Source organism: Salmo salar, chromosome 16 (genome assembly GCF_965601325.2).
Source record: "Salmo salar chromosome 16, fSalSal1, whole genome shotgun sequence".
NCBI classification, from domain to species: domain Eukaryota; kingdom Metazoa; phylum Chordata; class Actinopteri; order Salmoniformes; family Salmonidae; genus Salmo; species Salmo salar.
This window is the reverse complement of record NC_138306.1, coordinates 16,208,878-16,236,243: the sequence shown is the minus strand read 5'-3', so window position 1 is coordinate 16,236,243 and position 27,366 is coordinate 16,208,878. Positions and strand designations below refer to the sequence as shown.

Genomic DNA, 27,366 nt, shown 5'->3' with positions numbered 1-27,366 from the left:
GGAACCACCAAGACTCTTCCTAGAACTGGCCGCCTGCCAAACTGAGAAATCGGGTGAGAAGGTCCTTGGTCAGGGAGGTGACCAAGAACCCGATGTTCACTCTGACAGACTTACAGATTTCCTCTGTGGAGATGGGAGAAACTTCCAGAAAGACAACCATCTCTGCAGCCCTCCACAAATCAGGCCTTTATGGTAGAGTGGCCAGACAGAAGCCACTCCTCAGTAAAAGGCACATGACAGCCCACTTGGAATTTGCCAAAAGGCACCTAAAGACTCAGACCATGAGAAACAAGATTCTCTTTTCTGATGAAACCAAGATTAAACTCTTTGGCCTGAATGCTAAGCGTTACATCTGGAGGAACCCTGGCACCATCCCTACGGTGAAGCACGGTGGTGGCAGCATCATGCTGTGGGGATGTTTTTCAGCGGCGGGGAATGGGAGACTAGTCAGGATAGAGGGAAAGATGAATGGAGCAATGTACAGAGATACTTGATGAAAACCTGCTCCAGAGCGCTCAGGACCTCAGACTGGGGTTCACCTTCCAACAGGACAACAGCCCTAAGCACACAGCCAAGACAACATAGGAGTGGCTTTGGTACTAGCCTCTGAATTTCCTTGAGTAGCCGAACCAAAGGCCAGACTTGAACCCGATCAAACATCTCTGGAGAGAACTGAAAATAGCTATGCAGTGACGCTCCCCATCCGACCTGACAGAGCTTGAGAGGATTTGCGGCGAAGAATGGGAGAAACTCCCCAAATACAGGTGTGCCAAGCTTGTAGTGTCATACCCAAGAGGACTCAAAGCTGTAATCGCTGCCAAAGGTGTTGTAATCGCTGCCAAAGGTGCTTCAACAAAGTACTCAATAAAGGGTCTGAATACTATTGTAAATGTGACATTTCTGTTCTTTTTTTTAATACATTTCTAAAAATGCCTAAAAACCAGTTTTTGCTTAGTCATTATGGGTTATTGTGTCTAGATTGATGAGGGGGGAAATGATTTAATCAATTTTAGAATAAGGCTGTAAAAATGTGTATAAAGTCAAGGGGTCTGAATACTTTCTGAATGCACTTTCTGAATGCATCTGGGTTGCATTCGGTTTCTAGGGACCAACATCACATCACACTAGCACTCAGTGCGCACAGGGAGCAGTGCGAGCAGCGACGACGTCATCCAAAAACATGGCAGACATTGGATGAATGTAAAATGTTAATATCTTCAGCTGTGAGTGATGAAAAAAATGGCCTCAGCAACAATTATTTGAATAATTCAATGGATTTTTTTTTGTGCACAAAGGTGATGACTAAAGTGTCTTATTAGGAACTTTCAAATCTGACTTCTCTATGTGCCCATGCATGGAAATTCCATTTTTTTCCACACCCCAGCCCAATTCCTCAAAGCTGATTAGTCTGTTAGTGTTTTAGGTAGGTTCTGAGATTGATATTCAATCTCATTTTTACCACTGGGTTACATCTACATAGAAGAAAGTACATTGGATGTGGGCCATCTATTCTATGGCACATAATCATTCACCTCAAATCACTGCGGACTAAAACAACCGTGTTCTATGAGCAACCATTTTGTTTTAGATCATAGCATCTCATAAAAAATGACTTATCACCAAACTCCAAATTAGGTTACATATCATTATCAGGACTAAAAAATGTATAGCCTTAGAGCCAGACCAAAGAAGTGCTGTGTAGGTCAATTCACAGTTCACTGAGCTGGAATGAACTCGCTCACAATTCTGTCTGTTTAAACAGAGTAGACAAAAGCCAGCCTGGGTCAAGCCAGCCAAACAGAGGAAAACGGAGCAGGTAAAGAAACAGAGCGAGAGAGAGAGTGGGATGAGAGAGAGCGACGAGAGAGAGAGGTGAATGACTATATTTGAATCCTCTTTTCAATATTTGTTCAATAGAATGTATGCATTACTGTAGGCCTACACCTGTTTTGCATACTCACAAGATAACAAGAATAATGTATTACATTATACAGAATAATCTCAAAGTGCTTCATTTTTTGAAAAAAAAAATACAAATATTAACAAAATATACAACAACAAAAAAAATTTGACACATCTATCTATAAATCTGCAAGGTGCAATCAGTGACTGTATGCCAATTGTTTTTGGGGGGTTTCCACAATCGGTGATGGCGTGCAGCATGTAGATTTGCACAAAATGTCAGTGAGCATTACAGAAATATCCCCCTGCTGTACTCTCCTACACGGGTACTCCCACTCCCTCCTGTGAGAGTGCAATGTTCTGGGACTACCATGCAAATGTGGAATATTTTGGAAATATCTCTAGGACCTAGGAGGAGGTGCTCTAAATTCCGTACTAAAAGTTTCTCTGTTAAATTGGAGGGAACACTTCTCCAATCAGAACATCCTGGAGAGGTAACTGTGAGACAACAGCAAGAGTCAATATACAGCTCTGAGCAACATCAGTAAAAAAAGAGGCTAATCATTCCAACTCATTGTATTTCATCATTGTCATTCCTTGTTACTTTGCTCTTTGATCAGACGAGACTATGGGATATTTTCAGTAACAGTCGTTTGCTCATGAAAAGGCGGGTATATAGATCAGGAGAAAGCAGAAGAGGTAATTGAAGCAATTTTAGCGCTTCACTTTTAAAGTAGGCTCTTATGGGGAGAATGGAGGACAGCTGACACAATGAGACTGTCTGTCCTCCGCTGAGAACTGTGTTCAGAGAAATAAAGAGTCAGATGGACAAGACACTGATGTGGCATCAGATCTGAGGAGCAAAAAGACTTAAGCCAAAGGGCTGGCCACCATTTGAACACAATCTGTCCCCACCAATCTGTTCGATAGTCAAACATTTTTCAAGGACCTGAAGTGTGTGGGTGTGCATGCATAGTTGCAGTATCTGGGTTTCAGGGTGTTTGTGCAGGCTTTAGTACACCATTTCTGTGCTCAATGCATGGTGTGTGCAGGGGCCATGAGTGGTTTTGGTGGCAGATGTAGGTATTGCCTGAAAAGAAACACAGCTTTTACTCAGTCAAATTGCACACTAAAAAATCCAGGAAAGCTCAGTCTTGAGCAGCACCACAATATATACTTGCAAAGGAATGGAATAGCTGGATAAAAATGAAAGAAGTACCTAAATAAAAAATTGAAGAGGGCAAGCTAAATGTGTCATCCCTTACTTGTCTGCACAATCATTTGGCTAAGCAGGGGAGAGGGGCTTTAGGGATGCTGTCTCTTTCATCTCAGTTGTGGGGAGGGAGAGGGAGCAGGAGAACCTCACTGACTAGACACCTATCCTCTCACTGAGGTGTTTGAACTCATCTCAAATGACAGGATCAGCTGAGAAGGTGAAAAACCAAACCCGCGAGCAGCATGCACTGATTTCACACGCGCACTGAGGTGGTGGTGCCTTCTGTTTCAAGTATCAAGGCTTTGAGCATCCTGTCATATCTTCACATTCAAACTGAGAGTAAAGTTGAACTTTCCATATGAGGCTGCCTAGCAATTCGACAAAGTGGAAATTAGATCAAGCAAAGCTTGAGCCTTTCTATGTTTTGGAGGTGCCTGCGCTGAAATGGACTCTTCTAGTAGTTATTGCGTTATTCATAGGCTTAAATATGCAATGCTTGCAATATAATCTCGTGGAAAATAAGATGGCATGAACATCTGTAAGGGGTGATCAAGAGTGTGACAACCCAAAGCTTTAAGGAAATAACATGTTGCCTGCTTTTCTCCAAGACATCACAGCAATAGGGATATGGGTCTCTATTTTTAGACACCAATGTTCCGACCATAAATTAACAACTTGCTCCTAAATGTGATCTGATAGTGTGCGTTGCACCTGATCTAGAGTAGCCTACATCGCTGGAGAACATGGAATGCCGTTTACCTTATTCATTTTCCTCAAGGGTTGCAAAGTGATGAGAGGTTTGCCGTATGCTCTCCTAGAAAGCGACATGGGAGACATATAACTTTTGCACAATGGAATCCAGAACACTTTTATCTGCTAATAGAGGTCGCTACTCCTGTGAGACTTTATGTCGTTTTTTTTGTCTTTGAAATATAATTTCACAGCAATTGTCTCTGTAAATTACAAGTTCAGGAAAAGTGTGGACAAAAATAACTCCGACTAAATCCTTTCAAAAGATAATAATTTCATCCTTTCGAGAACAAATCTCCTGGGCTTTTATGGGAATTAAACACTCCTCCCGCTGTATGCTGCTCAGGGGGAAAATGGCGGAGTCTGAGAGCACTGAGGTAGGTGTGCAATCTTCGATTAATTCATAGGCAAAGCTACACATCAACGTGAGTGATGAATAGTCCACTGCGCTGTTATTGTCAGGTTAATTTCTCATTTCAAGCATGGAAAGCACATCACGCACAAGTGTATGCTGGTACCTCTGCAATATATGTGTTGGTACTCTTTGGGTCCACTTTTGTGCAACATAGACTATGCCCTGTAAAATGTCTATACCAAATGGCACGCTTCACTCATACAATATTTTTATCCTAAGCATACAGTGACTTCAAACTGTTCATTGACCATTAGTTGAGTTCCGTAAACGTAATTGATTCGTGTGACACTCTGTTTAATAGGAGCTACACTAATGATAGCCTACTTGTGTTTGCCACTAATTATTTTGGCTTGTTCGTAATCCAGAGAAAGGTTGCAGTCGGTCAGTCACAGGTAAAGATTCAGAGAAACGTGATTTAAGGCGCGAAGCCCGCGTTTCTAGCTCGTGCGCTGTCCTTGGTCCTGTAGCAACCTCAAACTGGAACGGCTGTCTTGGCTTGCTCCCTTGAGTGGATCATCCGGGGAAACGCATAGCCGCGGTTTGAAGGGGTGCTGAGGGTGCTGCAGCACCCCCTGATAAATCACAATAAAAAACGAATTTATATACATATTAAACATTCCACCAAATTACTGCACTAGGCCTTTACTACTCCCTGCATGAGCAGAGAGAGGAGAACAATTCTCATCAGCAGAACCAGGGGTTTACTTTAGATGTAGTTAACATGAGAATTGTAGCATTCTATGCTTGAGAGTAAAAGTTTGAGGAACAGAAGATAGGTGGCGAAAAATGATTACTGTGGTACCCATATAGTTTTAATATAGTTTTTTTTCTTGTCTCTGTGTTTGTTTTTGCCCATCCTGTTTGTCCATCTGTGAAAGTAATGTTTGTTGCCATGTATCTTTCTGCTTACCCAGTATGTGAATAAAACAGGTTATTCTGTGTGAATGGAGCCAGTGTTTGGAGCTGCCTGTTGCTCTGCCCCCTGTTGACAGACCATCCTCATTACTAGGCAAAACAAGGACAAAGACAAAGTTGCACAGTCAGAGTGGCTGCCGAGCACAAGACTGAGGAGAAGGACTGACTCTCTTTAACAAGGCCAGATCAATATCACTGATAGCCATGAGAGTGAAATCTAAATCTTAAGATATATGTGCACCAGGGAACAGAACATGACATGGATTGAGTTGAATGCTCAAATTCGTTTTTCCCCTTTTTCTGCTCTTGATAATATGTCTGGAAGGGAAGGAAATCCTGGATCATTTTTCTTCCGCTGAGCTATGGGCTGATCAGACAGGCTTCTGTCTGTGCTCTCCCAGCAGGCATTAAAGGCACACATTCTTTGTAGAATTCTGTATCTTCTGCTTTCCTCAGACAGACTGACAGACAGACATCCTGTCAATACTGTTAGTGTTGTCTCTAGACAAATGCGCTTGGTCCACTCACCTCTGGGGCTCCATGGGAAAGCCAGTGACCGTTGAAAGAACAAATGAGAGAGGAAAATAGCAAAGAATATAAACTGCTGCAAGATCTGTTCTTCCCACAGATTGTGAGGTGAATGCAAAGAATGTTGTGCTAACACAAAATCAATTCATTGGGTTTTACAGTTTTAGCATCATACAGTATGTCCTTCGTCCACTGTTTCTCTGTAGAAGACCTGACTTTTAGAAATCTGCTCCCGCCCCATGATGTCTTTATTGTGTGTTACCATTCTCTAATATCCCTTAGCAACAGCAGCAGCCACAGCCAATCCGCATCATCCAATCTCAGCGCGTGCAACCCACCTCGCTGCCCAAGCCTGTGCCCTCCGTCCACCATGTCCCGCGGCCGCCCCATACGCCCCACGCTGCCTCCCTGCCTAGCTGCCCTGGCCGGGGGAAGATGGCCAAGTTCCTCAACCCTGAGGAGATGACCTCCAGGGACTACTACTTTGACTCCTACGCCCACTTTGGAATCCATGAGGTAGGGCTGCCCAGGGGCTGTATGCATCAAGCCTCTCAAACTTAAAGTAGTAATGCTGATCTAGGATCAGCATAAGATTAGACGGGGGGGGGGGGGGGGGTCTTGATTTTAGATGAGCCCTCATACTATTTTTTATTATTACTATTAGTATCATTATTATTATTGTTATTATCATTTGTATCATTATTATCATTATTATTAGTATTAGTATTATTAGTATCATTATTATTATTATTATTAGTAGTAGTAGTAGTATCATTAATATTATTATTATTATTATTATTAGTAGTAGTAGTAGTAGTGGTGTTATTCCTATCATTATTATTATTTTTATTTTTTATTATTCTTAGTACCATTATTATAATTATTAGTATCATTAGTATTATTAGTAGTAGTAGTATTATTAGTATCATTATTATCATTATTATTATCATTATTATTATTATCATTATTATTATTTTTATTATCATTAGTATTGTTATTATTAGTATTATTATTAGTATCATTGGTATTAGTAGTAGTAGTAGTAGTATCATTATAATTATTATTATTGGTAGTATCATTATTATTATTATTAGTATAATCATTGTTATTATTAGTATCATTATTCGTATTATTATTATTAGTATTATTAGTATTATTAGTAGTATTAGTATAATCATTGTTATTATTATTATCATTATTATTATTATTATTAGTAGTAGTAATACTATTATTATTATTATTAGTATCATTATTATTCTTATTCTACTTTAAGACGCTTTGTAAATATACTCTCAGTTCTTACCAACGGTGTTCTTACATGACTCTATGTAAAGTTAGTTCCACTAAAGGCCAGCCCACATTAGACCACTTCACAGAACTGCAGCTCCTCCCCAGAGATGTACTGTGTTCCACCTAGTTCCACTACCAGCCTAAAACTTCACAGAACTGCAGCTCCTCCCCAGAGATGTCCAACTGTTCCAGGGTATATGGGAGGAGGGTGTCAGAAGGGTAGAGAGCATATTTCAAGTAAGACCTGTGAGATGGGGTTTGTTCTGTGACATTTTTTTAATTTACTAGGTCAGATTGTTTTTTATAATTTCTGCTCTGTGAATGTTCCTGACAGACAGAGAAAGAGAATGGTTGAATTGACTTAAGAGTAACCCCCCACTGTTTTTCAATGTGGACCAGTGTGTCTGAAATGGAAGGGTGGGATTACAGTGACTGGCGGATTCATATTTAATATACTGTATTTCATCCACTCACACTACACTAAGTTTACGTTCATATTGTCATGGAAGTTAATATGGCTTTGATTGAATAACACCTTGTTTTTCACCTTGATACACTGTTAGAAGTGGTTTTGACACCTCCCACCCTGATACCAATCATTTGTCACTGAACAGGAGATGCTGAAGGACGAAGTGAGGACGCTCACCTACAGGAACTCCATGTACCACAACAAGCACGCCTTCAAGGACAAGATCGTCCTTGACGTCGGCAGCGGGACCGGCATCCTGTCCATGTTTGCAGCCAAGGCGGGAGCCAAGCACGTGTACGGGGTACGAGAAGCTGCCTCACTCCTTGCTCCCTGTCTGGCCTCGGACTAGAATGTTATCAGGCAGAACCATCATATCCGACAGCATCAGGAAATGCTGGGAGGCCTAGCCTGACAAGCCGTTTGCTCTCCCCAGACAGTGTGCGTGTGTGGGTCCAGTGAGTGTGTGCGTGCGAGTGTGTGTACTTGTATCTTTACATGTGTATACATATGCATATGTACAGTTATTTGTTTATGAATGTATGAGTTTGTCACGGTGCAGACTTGGTTTACCTCAGGTGGTTATTTGCTGTCTGCTTGTCAGGCAGGTTGTCTGGATAAGCTCTCTCTATTTTAGAGCTCTCAGATGCTGAGTTGTGCATTGTGAAGCAGAAGTAATTTCCACTCTAGGCATATCTGAAAAGGCATGCTGGATTTGGGCCAGTAGCTTGTTGACAACCCGGTGGTTCTCATTTAGTACATTGGTCTTGGACAGGTTTTTTTGTCAGTTTGTGTAGCTGTGTGTGTGTGTGTGTGCGTGCATGTGCGCGTGCGTGTATATATTTATTCTTCTGGCAATGATCACAAAGAAATGCCATTGGGAGGAAGGATGTTTGACATGCTTTTCACATTTGTATCACAAGTGATATTTTTTTTAAATAATGACAAGTGGCATTTTTAGACCTACAGTGCCTTCGGAAAGTATTCAGACCCCACATTTTGTTATGTTACAGCCTTATTCTAAAATGTATTTTTTTCACCTCATCAATCTACACACAATACCCTATAATAACAAAGCAAAAACAGGTTTTTCGAATTTTTGCTAATTTATTACAAATAAAAAACTGACATTTACATAAGTATTCAGACCCTTTACTCAGTACTTTGTTGAAGCACCTTTGGCAGCAATTACAGCCTTGAGTCTTCTTGGGTATGACGCTACAAGCTTGGCACACCTGTATTTGGGGAGTTTCTCCCATTCTTCTCTGCAAATCCTCTCAAGCTCTGCCAGGTTGGATGGCGAGCCTCACTGCACAGCTATTCTCATGTCTCTCCGAAGATGTTTGATCGGGTTCAGGTAGGGGCTCTGGCTGGGCCACTCAAGGACATTCAGAGACTTGTCCCAAAGCCAATCCTGTGTTGTCTTTGCTGTGTGCTTAGGACCGTTGTCCTGTTGGAAGGTGAAACTTCGCTGTCTGAGGTCCTGAGCGCTCTTGAGCAGGTTTTTATTGAGGTTCTCTCTGTACTTTGCTTCATTCATCTTTCCCTCGAACCTGACTAGTCTCCCAGTCCCCGCCGCTGAAAACATCCCCACAGCATGATGCTGCCATCACCATGCTTAACCATAGGGATGGTGCCAGGTTTCCACCAGACGTGACGCTTGGCATTCAGGCCAAATAGTTCCATCTTGGTTTCATCAGACCAGAGAATCTTGTTCCTCATGGTCTGAGAGTCTTTATGTGCCTTTTGGCAAACTCCAAGCGGGCTGTCATGTGCCTTTTACTGAGGAATGGTTTCTGTCTGGCCACTCTACTACCATAAAGGCCTGATTGGTGGAGTGCTGCAGAGATTGTTGTCCTTCTGGAGCTCTGTCAGAGTGACCATCGGGTTCTTGGTCACCTCCCTGGCCAAGGCCCTTCTCCCCCGATTGCTCAATTTGGCCAGGCGGCCTGCTCTAGGAAGAGTCTTGGTGTTTCCAAACTTCTTCCATATAAGAATGATGGAAGCCACTGTGTTCTTGGGGAGCTTCAATGCTGCAGACATTTATTAGTACCCTTCCCCAGTACCCTTACCCAGTTGCGGAGCTCTACGGAACATTCCTTCGACCTCATGGTTTGGTTTTTGCTCTGACATGTACCGTCAACTGTGGGACCTTATATAGACAGGTGTGTGCCTTTCCAAATCATGTCCAATGAATTGAATTTACCACTGGTGGACTCCAATCAAGGCGTAGAAACATCTCAAGGATGTTCGAAGGAAACATAATGCACCTGAGCTCAATTTCGAGTCTCATACCAAAGGATCTGAATACTTACTGTATGTAAATAAGGTATTTTTGCTTTTTATTTTTAACACATTTGCAAACATTTCTAAAAACCTGTTTGCGTTTTGTCATTATGGGGTATCGTGGGTATATTGCTGAGGATAAAAAAAAAAGTTAGCCATTTTAGAATAAGGCTGTAACGTAACAAAATGTGGAAAAAGTCAAGGGATCTGAATACTTTCTGAAGGCACTGTATATATACCTCTTGTAAGATCTTATGATCTGTGAACAGTGCATTATGTAGACAAAATCTTATTGCCATTATGTTCCTTATAGTGCGTGGAGTATGGAGTATGTCTAGATTATGAAATACACATTTTCACAAATGTATTCAAGATTACAAATATGAATATGAATCTCAGAAGTGCTCTTTTCATTATAAGACACATTGTTTGGAACAATATGCTGTACAACTACATCACATTTCCAGAGTGGGCTCTCTGTTAATTCTGAAGTTCTGATACATTTTATGAGCACCAACAACACAGTGAATGGTAAATGGAGTCAATGGATTTGATCTCATGGATGGTCATTCCTTGCAGGGTTTTTCTTGATCAAAATGGGTCTTACAGTACCTTCAGAATGTACAGTGCCTACAGAAAGTACAGTGCCATAAGAAAGTATTTACACCCCTTGACTTTTTCCACATTTTGTTGTGTAACAGCCAGAATTTAAAATGTATTCAATTGAGATTTTGTGTCACTGGCCTGCACACAATACCCCGTAATGTCAAAGTGGAATTACGTTTTTAGACATTTTTAGAAATTAATTAAAAATTAAAAAGCTGAAATGTCTTAAGTCAATAAGTATTCAATCCCTTTGTTATGGCAAGTCTAAATAAGTTCAGGAGTAAACATGTGCATAACAAGTCACATGATAGGTTTTATTGACTCACTCTGTGTGTGTTTAACATGATTTTTGAATGACTACCTCATCTCTGCACCCCACACATACAATTTTCTGTAAGGTCCCTGAGTGGAGCAGAGAATTTCAAACACAGATTCCACCACAAAGACGGGGGAGGTTTTGCAATCCCTCGCAAAGAAGGGCACCTATTGGTAGATGGGTAAAAAAATTACAAATCAGAAATTGAATATCCGTTTGAGCATGGTGAAGTTATTAATTAGACTTTGGATGGTGTATCAGTACACCCAGTCCCTACAAAGATACAGGCGTCCTTCCTAACTCAGTTGTTGGAGAGGATTTCACCATGAGGCCAATGGTGACTTTAAAACAGTTACAAAGTTTAATGGCTGTGATAGGAGGATGGACTGAGGATGGATCAACAACATTGTAGTTACTACCCAATACTTACATAAATGACAGAATGAAAATAAGGAAGCCTGTACAGAATACAATTATTCCAAAACATGCATACAGTTTGCAATAAGGAACTAAAGTAAAACAAAGAAATTCACTTTATGTTCTGAATACAAAACAAATCCAACACAACACATCACAGAGTACCACTCTTCATATTTTCCAGCATGGTGGTGGCTGCATCATGTTATGGGTATGCTTGTCATCGGCAAGGACTAAGGAGTTTTTGAGATAAAAATAAATTAAATAGAGCTAAGCACAGGCAAACCCTAGAAGAAAACATGGTTCAGTCTGCTTTCAACAGATACTGGGAGATAAATTCACCTTTCAACATTACAATAACTTGAAACACAAAGCCAAATATGTACTGGAGTTGCTTAGCAAGACGACATAGAATTTTCCTGAATGGCCTTGTTACAGTTTTGACTTAAATCGGTTTGAAAATCTATGGCAAGACTTGAAAATGGCTGTCTAGCAATGATCAATAACCAACTTGACAGAGTTTGAAGAATATTTTAAAGAATAATAAGAATAATAAAGTTATTATAACATGTATTGACTCAGGGGTGTGAATACTTATATAAAAGAGATGCTTCTGTATTTCATTTTCTATAAAATTGCAAATAATTTTAAAAACATGTTTTCACTTTGTCATTATGGGGCATTGTGTGTAGATGGGTGAGAAAAAACATATATTTAATCCATTTTGAATTCAGGCTGTAACACAACAAATGTGGAATAAGTCAACCGGTATGAATACTTTCTGAAGGCACTGTATCTGGATGAGACAACTACATATCAGCATCAAATATACAGGATACCAACATTCAATTTCAGGTAAATAATTAATAAATAGCGTTTTTCAAGAAAAACATTTTAATTCACACCTAAAATCTATTAATAAAACATCTGAGAGCAGTAATATTTTACACACACATGAAGGTACCCATAAGCAATAATTTCTGATGACAAAACACAAATGTGAAAATTTGGTCGATATAGCGTTTTGGAAATAAACTCTAAATGTAAAAAGCATGTCAAACATCCTTCCTCCTAATGAAGTTTCTACGCTGGCGTGGAATCGCCCAGTGGTTCAACTACGCTATGTGCAATTACACTGAGTGTACAAAATATTAGGAACCCCTGCTCTTTCCATGACATAGACTTACCAGATGAAAGTTATCATCCCTTATTGATGTCACCTTCACCTTAAATCCACTTCAAGTTAAAGACGATTTTAAAGCTTTGAGACAACTAAGACATGGATTGTGTATTTGTGCCATTCAGAGGGTGAATGGGCCAGACAAAAGATTTGAGTGCCTTTGAACGGGGTATGGTAGTAGGTGCCAGGCGCACCGGTTTGAGTGTATCAAGAACTCCTATTCTGCTGTCAAGAACAGCAATGCCATGTATGTCAAGAATAGTCCACTTCCCAAAGGACATCCAGCCAACTTGACACCACTGTGGGAAGCATTGGAGTCAACATGGGCCAGCATCCCTGTGGAACTCTTTCGACACCAGAGTACATGCACCTGATGAATTGAGGCTGTTCTGAGGGCGCGCGTGTGTGTGTGTGTGTGTGTGTGTGTGTGTGTGTGTGTGTGTGTGTGTGTGTGTGTGTGTGTGTGTGTGTGTGTGTGTGTGTGTGTGTGTGTGTGTGTGTGTGTGTGTGTGTGTCTGGATCATCTGGTCAAATTACTGTTCTTCCAATACCAATACCGTGCAACACTTAGTTGAACAGTCTGCATGCAGATATTTGCCTGCCTTTAAGCCAACCTTGTGAAATGTATTCCTTAGAGGTAGCTATGTGACAATTGGAGACTGTCTCCAGGGAGGAGGAGCTATGTGACTGCCTGTGGGTGAGAGATAGATTGATGCCTTCTGGCACCATTGGGCACCTTCTGGCACCAATGTGAGGGGCATACAGATCTCTGTGGGTGAGAGCGCCCACTCAGGCATGGCACTGAAGGTAGGTGCTGGATCTGTCACTGTCTTCGGGCAAGGGGAGAAATCAGTGCCAATTAGTGTGAGCTGACACACACACACGCGCACACACACACACTCATAGGCTACAAATCAAATCAAATCAAATGTATTTATATAGCCCTTCTTACATCAGCTGATATCTCAAAGTGCTGTACAGAAACCCAGCCTAAAACCCCAAACAGCAAGTAATGCAGGTGTAGAAGCACGGTGGCTAGGAAAAACTCCCTAGAAAGGCCAAAACCTAGGAAGAAACCTAGAGAGGAACCAGGCTATGAGGGGTGGCCAGTCCTCTTCTGGCTGTGCCAGGTGGAGATTATAACAGAACATGGCCAAGATGTTCAAATGTTCATAAATGACCAGCATGGTCAAATAATAATAATCACAGTAGTTGTCGAAGGTGCAACAAGTCAGCACCTCAAGAGTAAATGTCAGTTGGCTTTTCATAGCCGATCATTGAGAGTATCTCTACCGCTCCTGCTGTCTCTAGAGAGTTGAAAACAGCAGGTCTGGGACAGGTAGCACGTCCAGTGAACAGGTCAGGGTTCCATAGCCGCAGGCAGAACAGTTGAAACTGGAGCAGCAGCACGGCCAGGTGGACTGGGGACAGCAAGGAGTCATCATGCCAGGTTGTCCTGAGGCATGGTCCAAGGGCTCAGGTCCTCCGAGAGAGAGAAAGAAAGAAAGAAAGAGAGAATTAGAGAGAGCATACTTAAATTCACACAGAATACCGGATAAGACATGAGAAATACTCCAGATATAACAGACTGACCCTAGCCCCCCGACACAAAAACTACTGCAGCATAAATACTGGAGGCTGAGACAGGAAGGGTCAGGAGACACTGTGGCCCCATCCGATGATACCCCCGGACAGGGCCAAAAGGCAGGATATAACCCCACCCACTTTGCCAAAGCACAGCCCACACACCACTTGAGGGATATCTTCAACCACCAACTTACCATCCTGAGACAAGGCCGAGTATAGCCCACAAAGATCTCCGCCACGGCACAACCCAAGGGGGGGCGCCAACCCAGACAGGAAGACCACGTCAGTGACTCAACCCACTCAAGTGACGCCCCCCTCCTAGGGACGGCATTGAAGAACACCAGTAAGCCAGTGACTTAGCCCCTGTAATAGGGTTAGAGGCAGAGAATCCCAGTGGAGAGAGGGGAACCGGCCAGGCAGAGACAGCAAGGGCGGTTCGTTGCTCCAGAGCCTTTCCGTTCACCTTCACACTCCTGGGCCAGACTACACTCAATCATAGGACCTACTGAAGAGATGAGTCTTCAGTAAAGACTTAAAGGTTGAGACCGAGTCTGCGTCTCTCACATCGGTAGGCAGACCATTCCATAAAAATGGAGCTCGATGGAAGAAAGCCCTGCCTCCAGCTGTTTGCTTAGAAATTGTAGGGACAATTAGGAGGCCTGCGTCTTGTGACCGTAGCGTACATGTAGGTATGTACGGCAGGACCAAATCGGAAAGATAGGTAGGAGCAAGCCCATGTAATGCTTTGTAGGTTAGCAGTAAAACCTTGAAATCAGCCCTTGCCTTAATAGGAAGTCAGTGTAGGGAGGCTAGCACTGGAGTAATATGATCACATTTTTTTGGTTCTAGTCAGGATTCTAGCAGCCATATTTAGCACTAACTGAAGTTTGTTTAGTGCTTTATCCGGGTAGCCGGAAAGTAGAGCATTGCAGTAGTCCAACCTAGAAGTAACTAAAGGATGGATACATTTTTCATCATAATTTTTGGACAGAAAGTTTCAGATTTTTGCAATGTTACGTAGATGGAAAAAAGCTGTCCTTGAAACAGTCTTGATATGTTCTTCAAAAGAGAGATCAGGGTCCAGAGTAACGCCGAGTGTCACGCCCTGACCTAAGAGAGCTGTTTTTTCTCTGTTTAGTTAGGTCAGGGTGTGATATGGGGTGGGCATTCTATGTGTTGTGTGTCTATGTTTTGGCCGGGTATGGTTTCCAATCAAAGGCAGCTGTCTATCGTTGTCTCTGATTGGGAGCCATACTTAGGCAGCCCTTTTCCACCTGGTTTGTGTGGGTAGTTGTTTTCTGTTTCGTTAATGTAACCTAACAGAACTGTTGGCTGTCATTTTGTTTCTTTTGTCAAAGTGTTCGTTTTCATTAAAATACAATTATGAGCACTCAACACGCTGCGCCTTGGTCCCCTCTATACGACACCCGTTACAGAACTACCCACCACGATTGGATCAAGCGGCGTGCCCGGGCAGAGATGGATACCTGGTCGATGGAGGAGTGGATCGAAAGGAGAAACTGGACTTGGGGCCAGGTTTTGGACAGGTATCGTAGCTTACCAATTTCTTTTTGGGGGGGGCACCCGGGTAGTTTGGCAGGGCCAGGGGTGAGACCTGAGCCAACTCCCCGTGCTTATCGTGGTGAGCATGTGTCTGCTCCTCGCACTCTCCCTCCAGTGCACCTCCATAGCCCAGTACGTACGGTGTCTGCTCCTCGCACTCTCCCGCCAGTGCGCCTCCATGGTCCAGTATACCCTGTGCCAGTTCTGCGCACCCGGTCTTCAGTGCGTCTCTCCAGTCCGGTGAGACCTGTTCCAGCTCCACGAGTAAAGCCTCCAGTGATGATCTATGGTCTGAAGCCTGTAGAGATGATCCATGGCACGAAGCCTCCAGTGATGATCCATGGCCCGGAGCCTGTAGGGATGTTCCATGGCACGAAGCCTCCAGAGGTAATCCATGGTCCGGAGCCTGTAGGGATAATCCATGGCCCGGAGCCTGTAGAGATGATCCATGGCACGAAGCCTCCAGTGATGATCCATGGCGCGGAACCTGTAGTGATGATCCATGGCATGGAGCCTGCAGCGAGGGTCCCCAGACCGGAACCTACAACGACGCTCTCCAGTTCGGAGCCTCCAGCAACACTCCTCAGTCCGGAGCCTCCAGCGACGCTCTCCAGTCCGGAGCCTCCAGCGACGCTCCCCAGTCTGGAGCCTCCAGTGATGCTCCCCAGTCCGGAGCCTCCAGCGACGCTCCTCAGTCCGGAGCCTCCAGCGACGCTCCCCAGTCCAGAGCCTCCAGCGACGCTCCCCAGTCCGGAGCCTCCAGCGACGCTCCCCAGTCCGGAGCCTCCAGCGACGCTCCCCAGTCCCGAGTCTTCAGCGACGGTCCTCAGTCCAGAGTCTTCAACGGTGGTCCGGCAGCCCAGAGTCTTCAGCAGCGGTCCGCAGCCCAGAGTCTTCAGCGGCGGTCAGCGTTCCAAAGCCTCCGGCGATGATCCACGGTCTGGTTCCTCCGGACACACAGATACGAGGGGATCAGCGGGCGGTGGGGTGGGGGTGCTACGCCCCGAACCAGAGTCGCCGCCAAGTACAGATGCGATGCCCACCCGGACCCTCCCCTATAGGTTCAGGTCGCACCTTGGGGGGGGGGGGGGGGGGGGGGGTACTGTCACGCCCTGATCTAAGAGAGCTGTTTTTTCTCTGTTTAGTTAGGTCAGGGTGTCATATGGGGTGGGCATTCTGTGTGTTGTGTGTCTATGTTTTGGCCAGGTATGGTTTCCAATCAGAGGCAGCTGTCTATTGTTATCTCTGATTGGGAACCATACTTAGGCAGCCTTTTTCCACCTGGTTTGTGTGGGTAGTTGTTTTCTGTTTCGTTAATGTAACCTGACAGAACTGTTGGCTGTCCTTTTGTTTCTTTTGTCAAAGTGTTCATTTTCATTCAAATATAATTATGAGCACTCAACACGCTGCGCCTTGGTCCCCTCTATACGACGCCCGTTACACCGAGGTCCTTCACAGTTTTATTTGAGACGACTGTACAACCATCAAGATTAATTGTCAGATTCAACAGAAGATCTCTTTGTTTCTTGGGACCTAGAACAAGCATCTCTGTTTTGTCCGAGTTTAAAAGTAGAAAGTTTGCAGCCATCCACTTCCTTATGTCTGAAACATAGGCTTCTAGCGAGGGCAATTTTGGGGCTTCACCATGTTTCATTGAAATGTACAGCTGTGTGTCATCCGCATAGCGGTGAAATGTAACATTATGTTTTCGAATGACATCCCCAAGAGGTAAAATATATAGTGAAAATAATAGTGGTCCTAAAACGGAACCTTGAGGAACACCGAAATTTACAGTTGATTTGTCAGAGGACAAACCATTCACAGAGACAAACTGATATCTTTCAGACAGATAAGATCTAAACCAGACCAGAACTTGTCCGTGTAGACCAATTTGGGTGTCCAATCTCCAAAAGAATGTGGTGATCGATGGTATCAAAAGCAGCACTAAGATCTAGGAGCACAAGGACAGATACAGAGCCTCGGTCTGACACCATTAAAAGGTCATTTACCACCTTCACAAGTGCAGTCTCAGTGCTATGATGGGGTCTAAAACCAGACTGAAGCGTTTCCTATACATTGTTTGTCTTTAGGAAGGCAGTGAGTTGCTGCGCAACAGCTTTTTCAAAAGTTTTTGAGAGGAATGGAAGATTCGATATAGGCCGATAGGTTTTTATATTTTCTGGGTCAAGATTTGGCTTTTTCAAGAGAGGCTTTATTACTGCCACTTTTAGTGAGCTTGGTACACATCCGGTGGATAGAGAGCCGTTTATTATGTTCAACATAGGAGGGCCAAGCACAGGAAGCAGCTCTTTCAGTAGTTTAGTTGGAATAGGGTCCAGTATGCAGCTTGAAGGTTTAGAGGCCATGATTATTTTCAACATTGTGTCAAGAGATATAGTACTAAAACACTTTAGTGTCTCCCTTGATCCTAGGTCCTTCCAGAGTTGTGCAGACTCAGGACAACGGAGCTTTGGAGGAATACGCAGATTTAAAGAGGAGTCCGTAATTTGCTTTCTAATGATCATGATCTTTTCCTCAAAGAAGGTCATGAATTTATTACTGCTGAAGTGAAAGCCATCCTCTCTTGGGGAATGCTGCTTTTTAGTTAGCTTTGCGACAGTATCAAAAAGATATTTCGGATTGTTCTTATTTTCCTCAATTAAGTTGGAAAAATAGGATGATCGAGCAGCAGTGAGGGCTACACATTATCGATGGCATTCTCTCCTCTACATGCCATTTTACAGCAGGCCAGGACTGGGGGAACAGATGTGTGTGGCCAGTGGTGGCAGGCTGGTAGCTGACTGATTACCATGGGCACTGCTACTAATGGGTTGTAGAGGTCCAGCTGTGCCCAGGTTGACAGCTCCAGAACAGCAATGCACGGAGAAGGCAAGCCACAGCTGGGTCCTTCTACCCCGGCTTTACCAAGGGCTCCAGCATTAGCCAGCTTCACCCTGTCGCCCTGTCCTCTCTGTTTTCCAGAGAATAAATGGGTGGTGTAGAGCATGAATCACCTCGTACAGCTCAGAGATACTTGCAGGGTTGGGGAGTAACTGATTACATGTCTTCTATTACATGTAAACTGGTTACAAAAAAACTGTAATAAATTACATTACCAGCAGAAATATTGTAATGAGATTAAAGATACTTTTGAAAAACAAGATGATTACTTCCTGGATTACTTTTAAACTCAGAAAGGATGTTTGCAAAAAGTACATTATGACAACTTTCTGTTTTCTCAATGACAATCAATTCAGCATTGAAAAAAGGTGCAAGTTTAAGTTTGTTCCAGCTGAGCGAGTCTGACCACATGTCAGAGACCACTATGACGACACACCAAATGCGTTTGATGGATCCTTTTTGTCTTCTTCTAATGCCTCTTAAGGGGAAAGTAATTCAAAAGTTACTGAAAGTAATCAGATTACATAACTGAGTTTGGGTAATCCAAAAGTTACATTGCCGACTACAATTTTGGACAGGCAACTAGTAACTGTAACAGATTACATTTCGAAAGTAACCTACCTTACCCTGGATACAAGCCCATAGTGGGAGTAGAAGTCTATAACTGCAGAATCCGGACACTTTCAAGGATTAATATTGATGGGTATTTATTTTTATTATTTTTTATTTTATTTTTTATTTCACCTTTATTTAACCAGGTAGGCTAGTTGAGAACAAGTTCTCATTTACAACTGTGACCTGGCCAAGATAAAGCAAAGCAGTGCGTCACAAACAACAACACAGAGTTTCACATGGAATAAACAAACATACAGTCAAAATACAATAGAAAAAGTCTATATACAGTGTGTTCAAATGAGGTAGGATGAGGGAGGTAAGGCAATAAATAGGCCACAGTGGCAAAATAATTACAATATGGCAATTAAACACTGGAGTGATAGATGTGAAGAAGATGAATGTGCAAGTAGAGATACTGGGGTGCAAAGGAGCAAAATAAAATAACAGTATGGGGATGAGGTAGTTGGATGGGCTATTTACAGATGAGCTATGTACAGGTGCAGTGATCTGTGAGCTGCTCTGACAGCTGGTGCTTAAAGTTAGTGAGGGAGATATGAGTCTCCAGCTTCAGTGATTTTTGCAGTTCGTTCCAGTCATTGGCAGCAGAGAACTGGAAGGAAAGGCGGCCAAAGTAGGAACTGGCTTTGGGGGTGACCAGTGAAATATACCTGCTGGAGCACGTGCTACTGGTGGGTGCTGCTATGGTGACCAGTGAGCTGAGATAAGGCGGGGCTTTACCTAGCAAAGACTTATAGATGACCTGGAGCCAGTAGGTTTGGCGGCGAATATGAAGCGAGGGCCAGCCAACGAGAGCATACAGGTCGCAGTGGTGGGTGGTATATGGGGCTTTGGTGACAAAACGGATGGCACTGTGATAGACTGCATCCAATTTGCTGAGTAGGGTATTGGAGGCTATTTTGTAAATGACATCACCGAAGTCAAGGATCAATAGGATAGTCAGTTTTACGAGGGTATGTTTGGCAGCATGAGGGAAATATGCTTTGTTGCGAAATAGGAAGCCGATTATAGATTTAATTTTGGATTGGAGATGCTTAATGTGAGTCTGTAAGGAGAGTTTACAGTCTAACCAGACACCTAGGTATTTGTAGTTGTCCACATATTCTAAGTCAGAACCGTCCAGAGTAGTGATGCTGGACGGGCGGGCAGGTGTGGGCAGCGATCGGTTGAATAGCATGCATTTAGTTTTACTTGCATTTAAGAGCAGTTGGAGGCCACGGAAGGAGAGTTGTATGGCATTGAAGCTCGTCTGGAGGTTAGTTAGCACAGTGTCTAAAGAAAAGCCAGAAGTATACAGAATGGTGTCATCTGCTTAGGTGGGTCAGAGAATCACCAGCAGCAAGAGCGACATCATTGATGTATACAGTACAGAGAAGTGAGTCGTCCAGAGAACTAAACCTTGTGGCACCCACATAGAGACTGCCAGAGGCCCGGTCAACAGGCCCTCTGATTTGACACACTGAACTCTATCTGAGAAGTAGTTGGTGAACCAGGCGAGGCAGTCATTTGAGAAACCAAGGCTGCTGAGCCTGCGGATAAGAATGTGGTGATTGACAGTTGAAATCCTTGGCCAGGTCAATGAATACAGCTGCACAGTATTGTCTCTTATCGATGGCGGTTATGATATTGTTTAGGACCTTGAGCGTGGCTGAGGTGCACCCATGACCAGCTCGGAAACCAGATTGCATAGCGGAGAAGGTACGGTGGGATTCGAAATGGTCGCTGATCTGTTTGTTAACTTGGCTTGCGAAGACCTTAGAAAGGCAGGGTTGGATAGATATAGGTCTGTAGTAGTTTGGGTCTAGAGTGTCTCCCCCTTTGAAGAGGGGGATGACCGCGGCAGCTTTCCAATCTTTGGGGATCTCAGACGATACGAAAGAGAGGTTGAACAGGCTAGTAATAGGGGTTGCAACAATTTCGGCGGATAATTTTAGAACGAGAGTGTCCAGATTGTCTAGCCCTGCTGATTTTTTTGGGGTCCAGATATTGTAACTCTTTCAGAACATCAGCTATCTGGATTTGGGTGAAGGAGAAATGGGGGAGGCTTGTGCAAGTTGCTGTGGGGGGTGCTTATTGAAATTCTCAATTATCGTGGATTTATTAGTGGTGACAGTGTTTCCTAGCCTCAGTGCCGTGGGCAGCTGGGAGAAGGTGCTCTTATTCTCCATGGACTTTACAGTGTCCCAGAACTTTTTGGAGTTAGAGCTACAGGATGCAAATTTCTGTTTGAAAAAGCTAGCCTTTGCTTTCCTAACTGCCTGTGTATATTGGTTCCTAACTTCCCTGAAAAGTTGCATATCGCAGGGGCTATTCGATGCTAATGCAGTATGCCACAGGATGTTTTTGTGCTGGTCAAGGGCAGTCAGGTCTGGAGTGAACCAAGGGCTATATCTGTTCCTGGTTCTACATTTTTTGAATGGGGCATGCTTATTTAAGATGGTGAGGAAAGCACTTTTAAAGAATAACCAGGCATCCTCTACTGACAGAATGAGGTCAATATCGTTCCAGGATACCCGGGCCAGGTTGATTAAAAAGGCCTGCTCGCTGAAGTGTTTTAGGGAGCGTTTGACAGTGATGAGGGGTGGTCGTTTGACCGCAGACCCATTACGGACGGTATGACTGTGTCCCTGCTTTATTCCTGTGAAGGCTTTCAATTGAATTCTTTAAAGTTGATAGAGGAGTGCCTTTCTTGTATAAAAACTTCTTTATTGTATAAAAACAAAATTCTTGTCAGTTCAATAAATCAAGTACATTGGATGTGAAGTTGGCGCAGTTGGGCGCTCCTGGTGGGGTTCCAGTCTATGGGCCTCGGGCCCCTAAAGTGTGGCCATTGTGAAATCCAGACAGGACGGCAGAGTACCACTGACATGGGGTGAGCTGCTTTTTTCATACAGGCAGAGATCAAGCTGTGCAAATGTGACATTTTACTTGAGACGCCTATCTCGCTGTGCTCTGTGCTCTGTGCTCTGTGTGTGTGTGTGTGTGTGTGTGTGTGTGTGTGTGTGTGTGTGTGTGTGTGTGTGTGTGTGTGTGTGTGTGTGTGTGTGTGTGTGTGTGTGTGTGTGTGTGTGTGTGTGTGTGTGTGTGCGTGCTCGTGTCAGTGTGCCTTGTGAGTGTGTCTGTGTTAAAGGGAGGGAGAGAGAGAGAGAGAGAGAGAGAGAGAGAGAAATAAAAGAGAGAGCGTGAGTGGGCGACAGGTTCTTCAGGTCCTGCTTCCATTGGGAGGACTGCGGGCAGGCGACTTGTGAGTAACCTCTACTTGGCCCATTACCTGAAGTACGCAGCTCTGACAGCTGGACTGTTAAATTCTTTGCTTCTTTAACTCTACTAAAGAACACTTCAAGTTCTGGACTCCCAGTGCTAACTACCGTCTCAGACCCCATCTGGTTGGACATAGTTAGAGAGTGGCATATTCCACCATTATGATCCAAACATTCTCCACATGTGATGCACGGTAGTAACTTAAGCCTTTTGTCAGTCCCGTAATGAGTTCAAGCATCTCTTTACTTTGGTGATCAGTGGTATTAGTGTCAAAATGTTTGAAATTATTTTTGTTTTGCTTTTTCCCCAGATTGAATGTTCCAGTATATCGGAATACTCTGAGAAAATCATTAAGTCTAACCACCTGGACAGTGGTAAGAGCTGAAGGTCTTTCTTATTCACTGTGTCTATTCACTATTCTCCTCAGAGATGCAGTACAACAGAGTGTCTGAAAGGGGAGGATTCACCAAGAACATGGGAAGTTGTCCTTCTGTGTGCGATAGGTTAATTTAAAACATAATATGAAAGTAACCTCTATTCTCACTTATCTGTAGTACGGTCATATTTTATAGGGGAACAACAACACATTCATGCAAAACGGTCACTCAGCTATCAAATCAAATCAAATGTATTTATAAAGCCCTTCTTACATCAGCTGTCACAAAGTGCTGTACAGAAACCCAGCCTAAAACCCCAAACAGCAAGCAATGCAGGTGTAGAAGCACGGTTGCTAGGAAAAACTCCCTATAAAGGCCAGAACCTTGGAAGAAACCTAGAGAGGAACCAGGCTATGAGGGGTGGCCAGTCCTCTTCTGGCTGTGCCGGGTGGAGATTATAACAGAACATGGCCAGGATGTTAAAATGTTCATAGATGACCAGCAGGGTCAAATAATAATAATCACAGTGGTTATAGAGGGTGCAACATGTCAGCGCCTCAGGAGTAAATGTGAACAGGTCAAGGTTCCATAGCCGCAGGCAGAACAGTTGAACCTGGAGCAGCAGCACAACCAGGTGGACTGGGGACCGCAAGGAGTCATCAGGCCAGGTAGTCCTGAGGCATGGTCCTAGGGCTCAGGTCCTCCGAGAGAGAGAAAGAGAGAAAGAAAGAAAAATAATTAGAGAGAGCATACTTAAATTCACACAGGACACCGGATAAGACATGAGAAATACTCCAGATAACAGACTGACCCTAGCCCCCCGACACAAACTATTGCAGCATAAATACTGGAGGCTGAGACAGGAGGTGTCAGGAGACACTGTGGTCCTGTCCGACAATACCCCCGGACAGGGCCAAACGGGCAGGATATAACCCCATCCACTCTGCCAAAGCACAGCCCCCACACCACTAGAGAGATATCTTCATCCACCAACTTACCATCCTGAGACAAGGCCGAGTATAGCCCACGAAGATCTCCCCCTCAGCACAAACTCAAGGGGGGGGGGGGGGGGGGGGGGCACCAACAGCTAACAGCTTAGCTAACAGCTTAGCTAAATTGCGATTTAAGCCCTAACAAAATAATAGCAGCATAAACAAAGTGGCACCAGCAAAATAGATCTTATTAAATATGGATGGGGTAATTGAGTGGACCAGCTCATTTGTAACCTCCAGTGTGTTTTGGAAAGCTTTTGGCAAGCCAAGGACAGAGTGCAAACTGGGACCAAGCCTGGGGGGGCGCTAAGTGTTCATTTCATGCTGACAAATACTTCCTTTCTTGGAGAAACTGTATTCAATAACTTCCAGTTGGAGAACAAAAGCGATTGTCGCCAACTCATCTCAGCCAGAGTGAGATTCCGCTCGTTTTCTTTAACCTCCAGCTGAACTGATTTACATGAGAACACTAAGGGCTGGCTCTGCATAGGGATAGCTGGCACTGGGATACCATAATATATGATGTAATGAGTGCTCACCAGTAAAAGTGTGTCTGAGATCTTTTGTCAGTGTTCGTATGTGACAAAATGGCGTCACGGCCAAATAATTGAGTGACACATCGGTAACACTTTACCTAAAGGGGGTATACATAAGACATTCTTAACATATTTATGAAACCAGTCATAACACCTTTGAGTGTGGCAGTATCATTCATTATAATGTGGTACTGTATGTGTAGACAGGGCACATAATGACTGGAAAGGGGACTTCAAATGTGAAATAAATCTTTATTTCAAGAAGAGGTAAGAGTTTGCGGCTAAAACAATATTCCCAATGCAATATGTTGCAGTATATTTTAACTTAATTTTGTTTGTCTCAGAGCTGTTTTGCTTCAGAGCCCAGTCTTCAGTCATCATTGTAGAACAAAGTCTGATTTGATCTGAATGACAGAAATAGCTTGTTGTGTAAAGAGAATAGAGATGTTGAATCTCTGTGCTGTAGCCAGGGTCACCTAGTTTCCCATTATACACTAAACTCCTTGCCATTATTGCATTACACTATTTTGGTCTCTACCAGACATCAAACACACAGAGAAAGTCAAAGCGTACCCAAAAGCACTTCAGCTCAACTTCAACAAAAAGGGGAATTGACAATCCCAAAAAAGCTTTCCTAACCATAGGATACTTCAACAGGTGACTATGCCAGCAGCATACCACCCTGCATCCCACTGATGGTGGGATGCAGGGTGGTATGGGAGACCAGATGCTGCTGTAAATGGTGTTGAAATTCCAATCCCAATACCCCAAGGCATTGATGGGAACATTGCCCTGTGTAGGGTGCCGTCTTTCGGATGGGATGTTAAACGGGTGTCCTGACTCTCTGTGGTCACAAAAAATCCCATGGTGCTTATCGTAAAAGTAGGGGTGTCATCCCCAGTGTCCTGGCTAAATTCCCAACCTGGCCACATTATCATCCCCCTCATTCCTAATTGGCATATATCACTCCTCACCTGATAGCTGATGTGTAGTGAGCATTCTGGTGCAAATTGATTGCCATGCATCACCCAAGTGGGTGGTACACATTGGAGGTGGATGAGGTGAGCTTCCCCTTTAATTTGCAAAGCGTTTGGGTGTCTAAGAATCGCTATACATGTCCAATCAATTAATTATCCCAGAGAAAAGAAAAGGAGCTCTGCATAGATCTGTGTGTATTCAAACAGACACAGGCTTGCATTTCAGTACGAGGCTTTCATGAGAGAACGATGGAGTCATTGCTTTGATCAGAGCTAACATAGTTGTGTTTGTGTCATTTGCAAGGACAATCACACTTACTGTATGGATTCTTTCAGGTAAACGTGTGAAAAAAGCCAGATGGTCCTTTTGTTGTTTGTCAACTGTTGCGATACATTTTGGACAGTGCACTAGAGTTGTTTGTCTCGGTGTTAGAGTGATTTGGGATGTAGGGTTAGAGGTAGAGGGTAAGGGTCAGCTGGTATGATTAGAAGGTTTCGGGTAAAGGGTTAGAGCAGGGTTTCCTAAACTCGGTCCTCGGGACCCCAAGGGGTGCACGTTTCCGTTTTTGCCCTATCACGACACAGTTGATTCAAATGATCAAAACTTGATGATTAGTTGATTATTTGAATCAGCTGTGTAGTGCTAAGGAAAAAACAAAACGTGCACCCCCTGGGGACCCGAGGACTGAGTTTGGGAAACCCTGGATTAGAGTTATGGTTGATTCAATTCAGCCAATTCAGGAAGTAAACTGAAATGCCAATATCAATTCCAAATTTCCTCATTGCCAACTATGAGAAAAAAATCAGAATTGTAATTTCAGTTTACTTCCTACATTTAAATGGAATTGGGTTAAGGTTTAGGGTTAAGGGTTAAAGATTAAGGTTAAGGTTTAGGGTTAGTGGGTTACGGTTTAGAAGAGACCGGTATAGCGCCCCCTGCAGGAGCAGTTCACATGGGTGTTCCTGCTGGCCCAAATCATGGGGGACCGGTGGGAAGAGGGCCTTGTTGAAGATGGGCACATGACCCTGGGCACAGTGATCTGGGACAAACACCGACGTTACATTGGGGTGAATAATAGGCTCACTAGTGATGCATGCAAGTTACTAGTCAGTATAAGGGTTTGAGTTAAACACTCTTGGCATTTTCTCAACCAGATTCACCTGGAATGCTTTTCCAACAGTCTTGAAGGAGTTCCCACATAAGCTGAGCACTTGTTGGTTGCTTTTCCTTCACTCTGCGGTACAACTCATCCCAAACCATCTCAATTGGGTTGAGGTCGGGTGATTGTGGAAGCCAGGTCATCTGATGCAACACTCCATCACTCTCCATCTTGGTCAAATAGACCTTACACAACCTGGAGGTGTGTTGGGTCATTGTCCTGTTGAAAAACAAATGATAGTGCCACTAAACGCAAACCAGATGGGATGGCGTATCAATGTAAAATGCAATAGTAGCCATGCTGGTTAAGTGTGCCTTGAATTCTAAATAAATCACCAACAGTGTCACCAGCAAAGCACCCCACACCATCACACCTCCTCCATGCTTCACGGTGGGAACCACACATGCAGAGATCATCCGTTCACCTATTCTGCATCTCACAAAGACACGGCGGTTGGAACCAAAAATCTCACATTTGGACTCATCAGACCAAAGGACAGATTTCCACCAGTCTAATGTCCATTGCTCATGTTTCTTGTCCCAAGCAAGTCTCTTCTTCGTATTGGTGTCCTTTAGTAGTGGTTTCTTGGCAGCAATTCGACCATGAAGGCTATATTCACACAGTCTCCTCTGAACAGTTGATTTTGAGATATGTCTGTTACTTGAGCTCTGTGAAGCATTTATTTGGTCTGCAATTTCTGAGGCTGGTGACTCTAATGAACTTATCCTCTGCAGCAGAGGTAACTCTGGGGCTCCCTTTCCTGTGGCGGTCCTCATGAGAGTCAGTTTCCTCATAGCGCTTGATGGTTTTTGCAACTGCATTTGAAGAGACTTTCAAAGTTCTTGAAACCTTCCACATTGACTGACCTTCATGTCTTAAAATAGTGATGGACTGTTGTTTCTCTTTGCTTATTTGAGCTGTTCTTGCCATAATATGAACTTGGTCTTTTACCAAATAGGGCTATCTTCTGTATACCAACCCTACCTTGTCACAACACAACTGATTGGCTGAAACGCATTAAGAAGGAATGAAATTCCACAAATTAACTTTTAACAAGGCACACCTGTTAATTAAAATGCATTCCAGGTGACT

At 43.6% G+C, this 27,366-nt stretch overlaps 1 protein-coding gene across 1 annotated transcript in view; it reads left to right on the top strand.

Moving 5' to 3' along the window:
* Positions 1-3,438: 3,438 nt before the first annotated feature.
* The window catches only part of prmt8a (protein arginine methyltransferase 8a), a 47,338-nt gene continuing 23,410 nt past the window's right edge, over positions 3,439-27,366 (top strand). The window contains exons 1-4 of the mRNA XM_014147925.3: positions 3,439-4,245; positions 6,009-6,242; positions 7,631-7,786; positions 22,543-22,606. Coding sequence (XP_014003400.1) covers positions 4,177-4,245; positions 6,009-6,242; positions 7,631-7,786; positions 22,543-22,606 — 523 coding nt within the window. The 5' untranslated portion in view covers positions 3,439-4,176. The remainder of the gene's footprint in view (positions 4,246-6,008; positions 6,243-7,630; positions 7,787-22,542; positions 22,607-27,366) is intronic.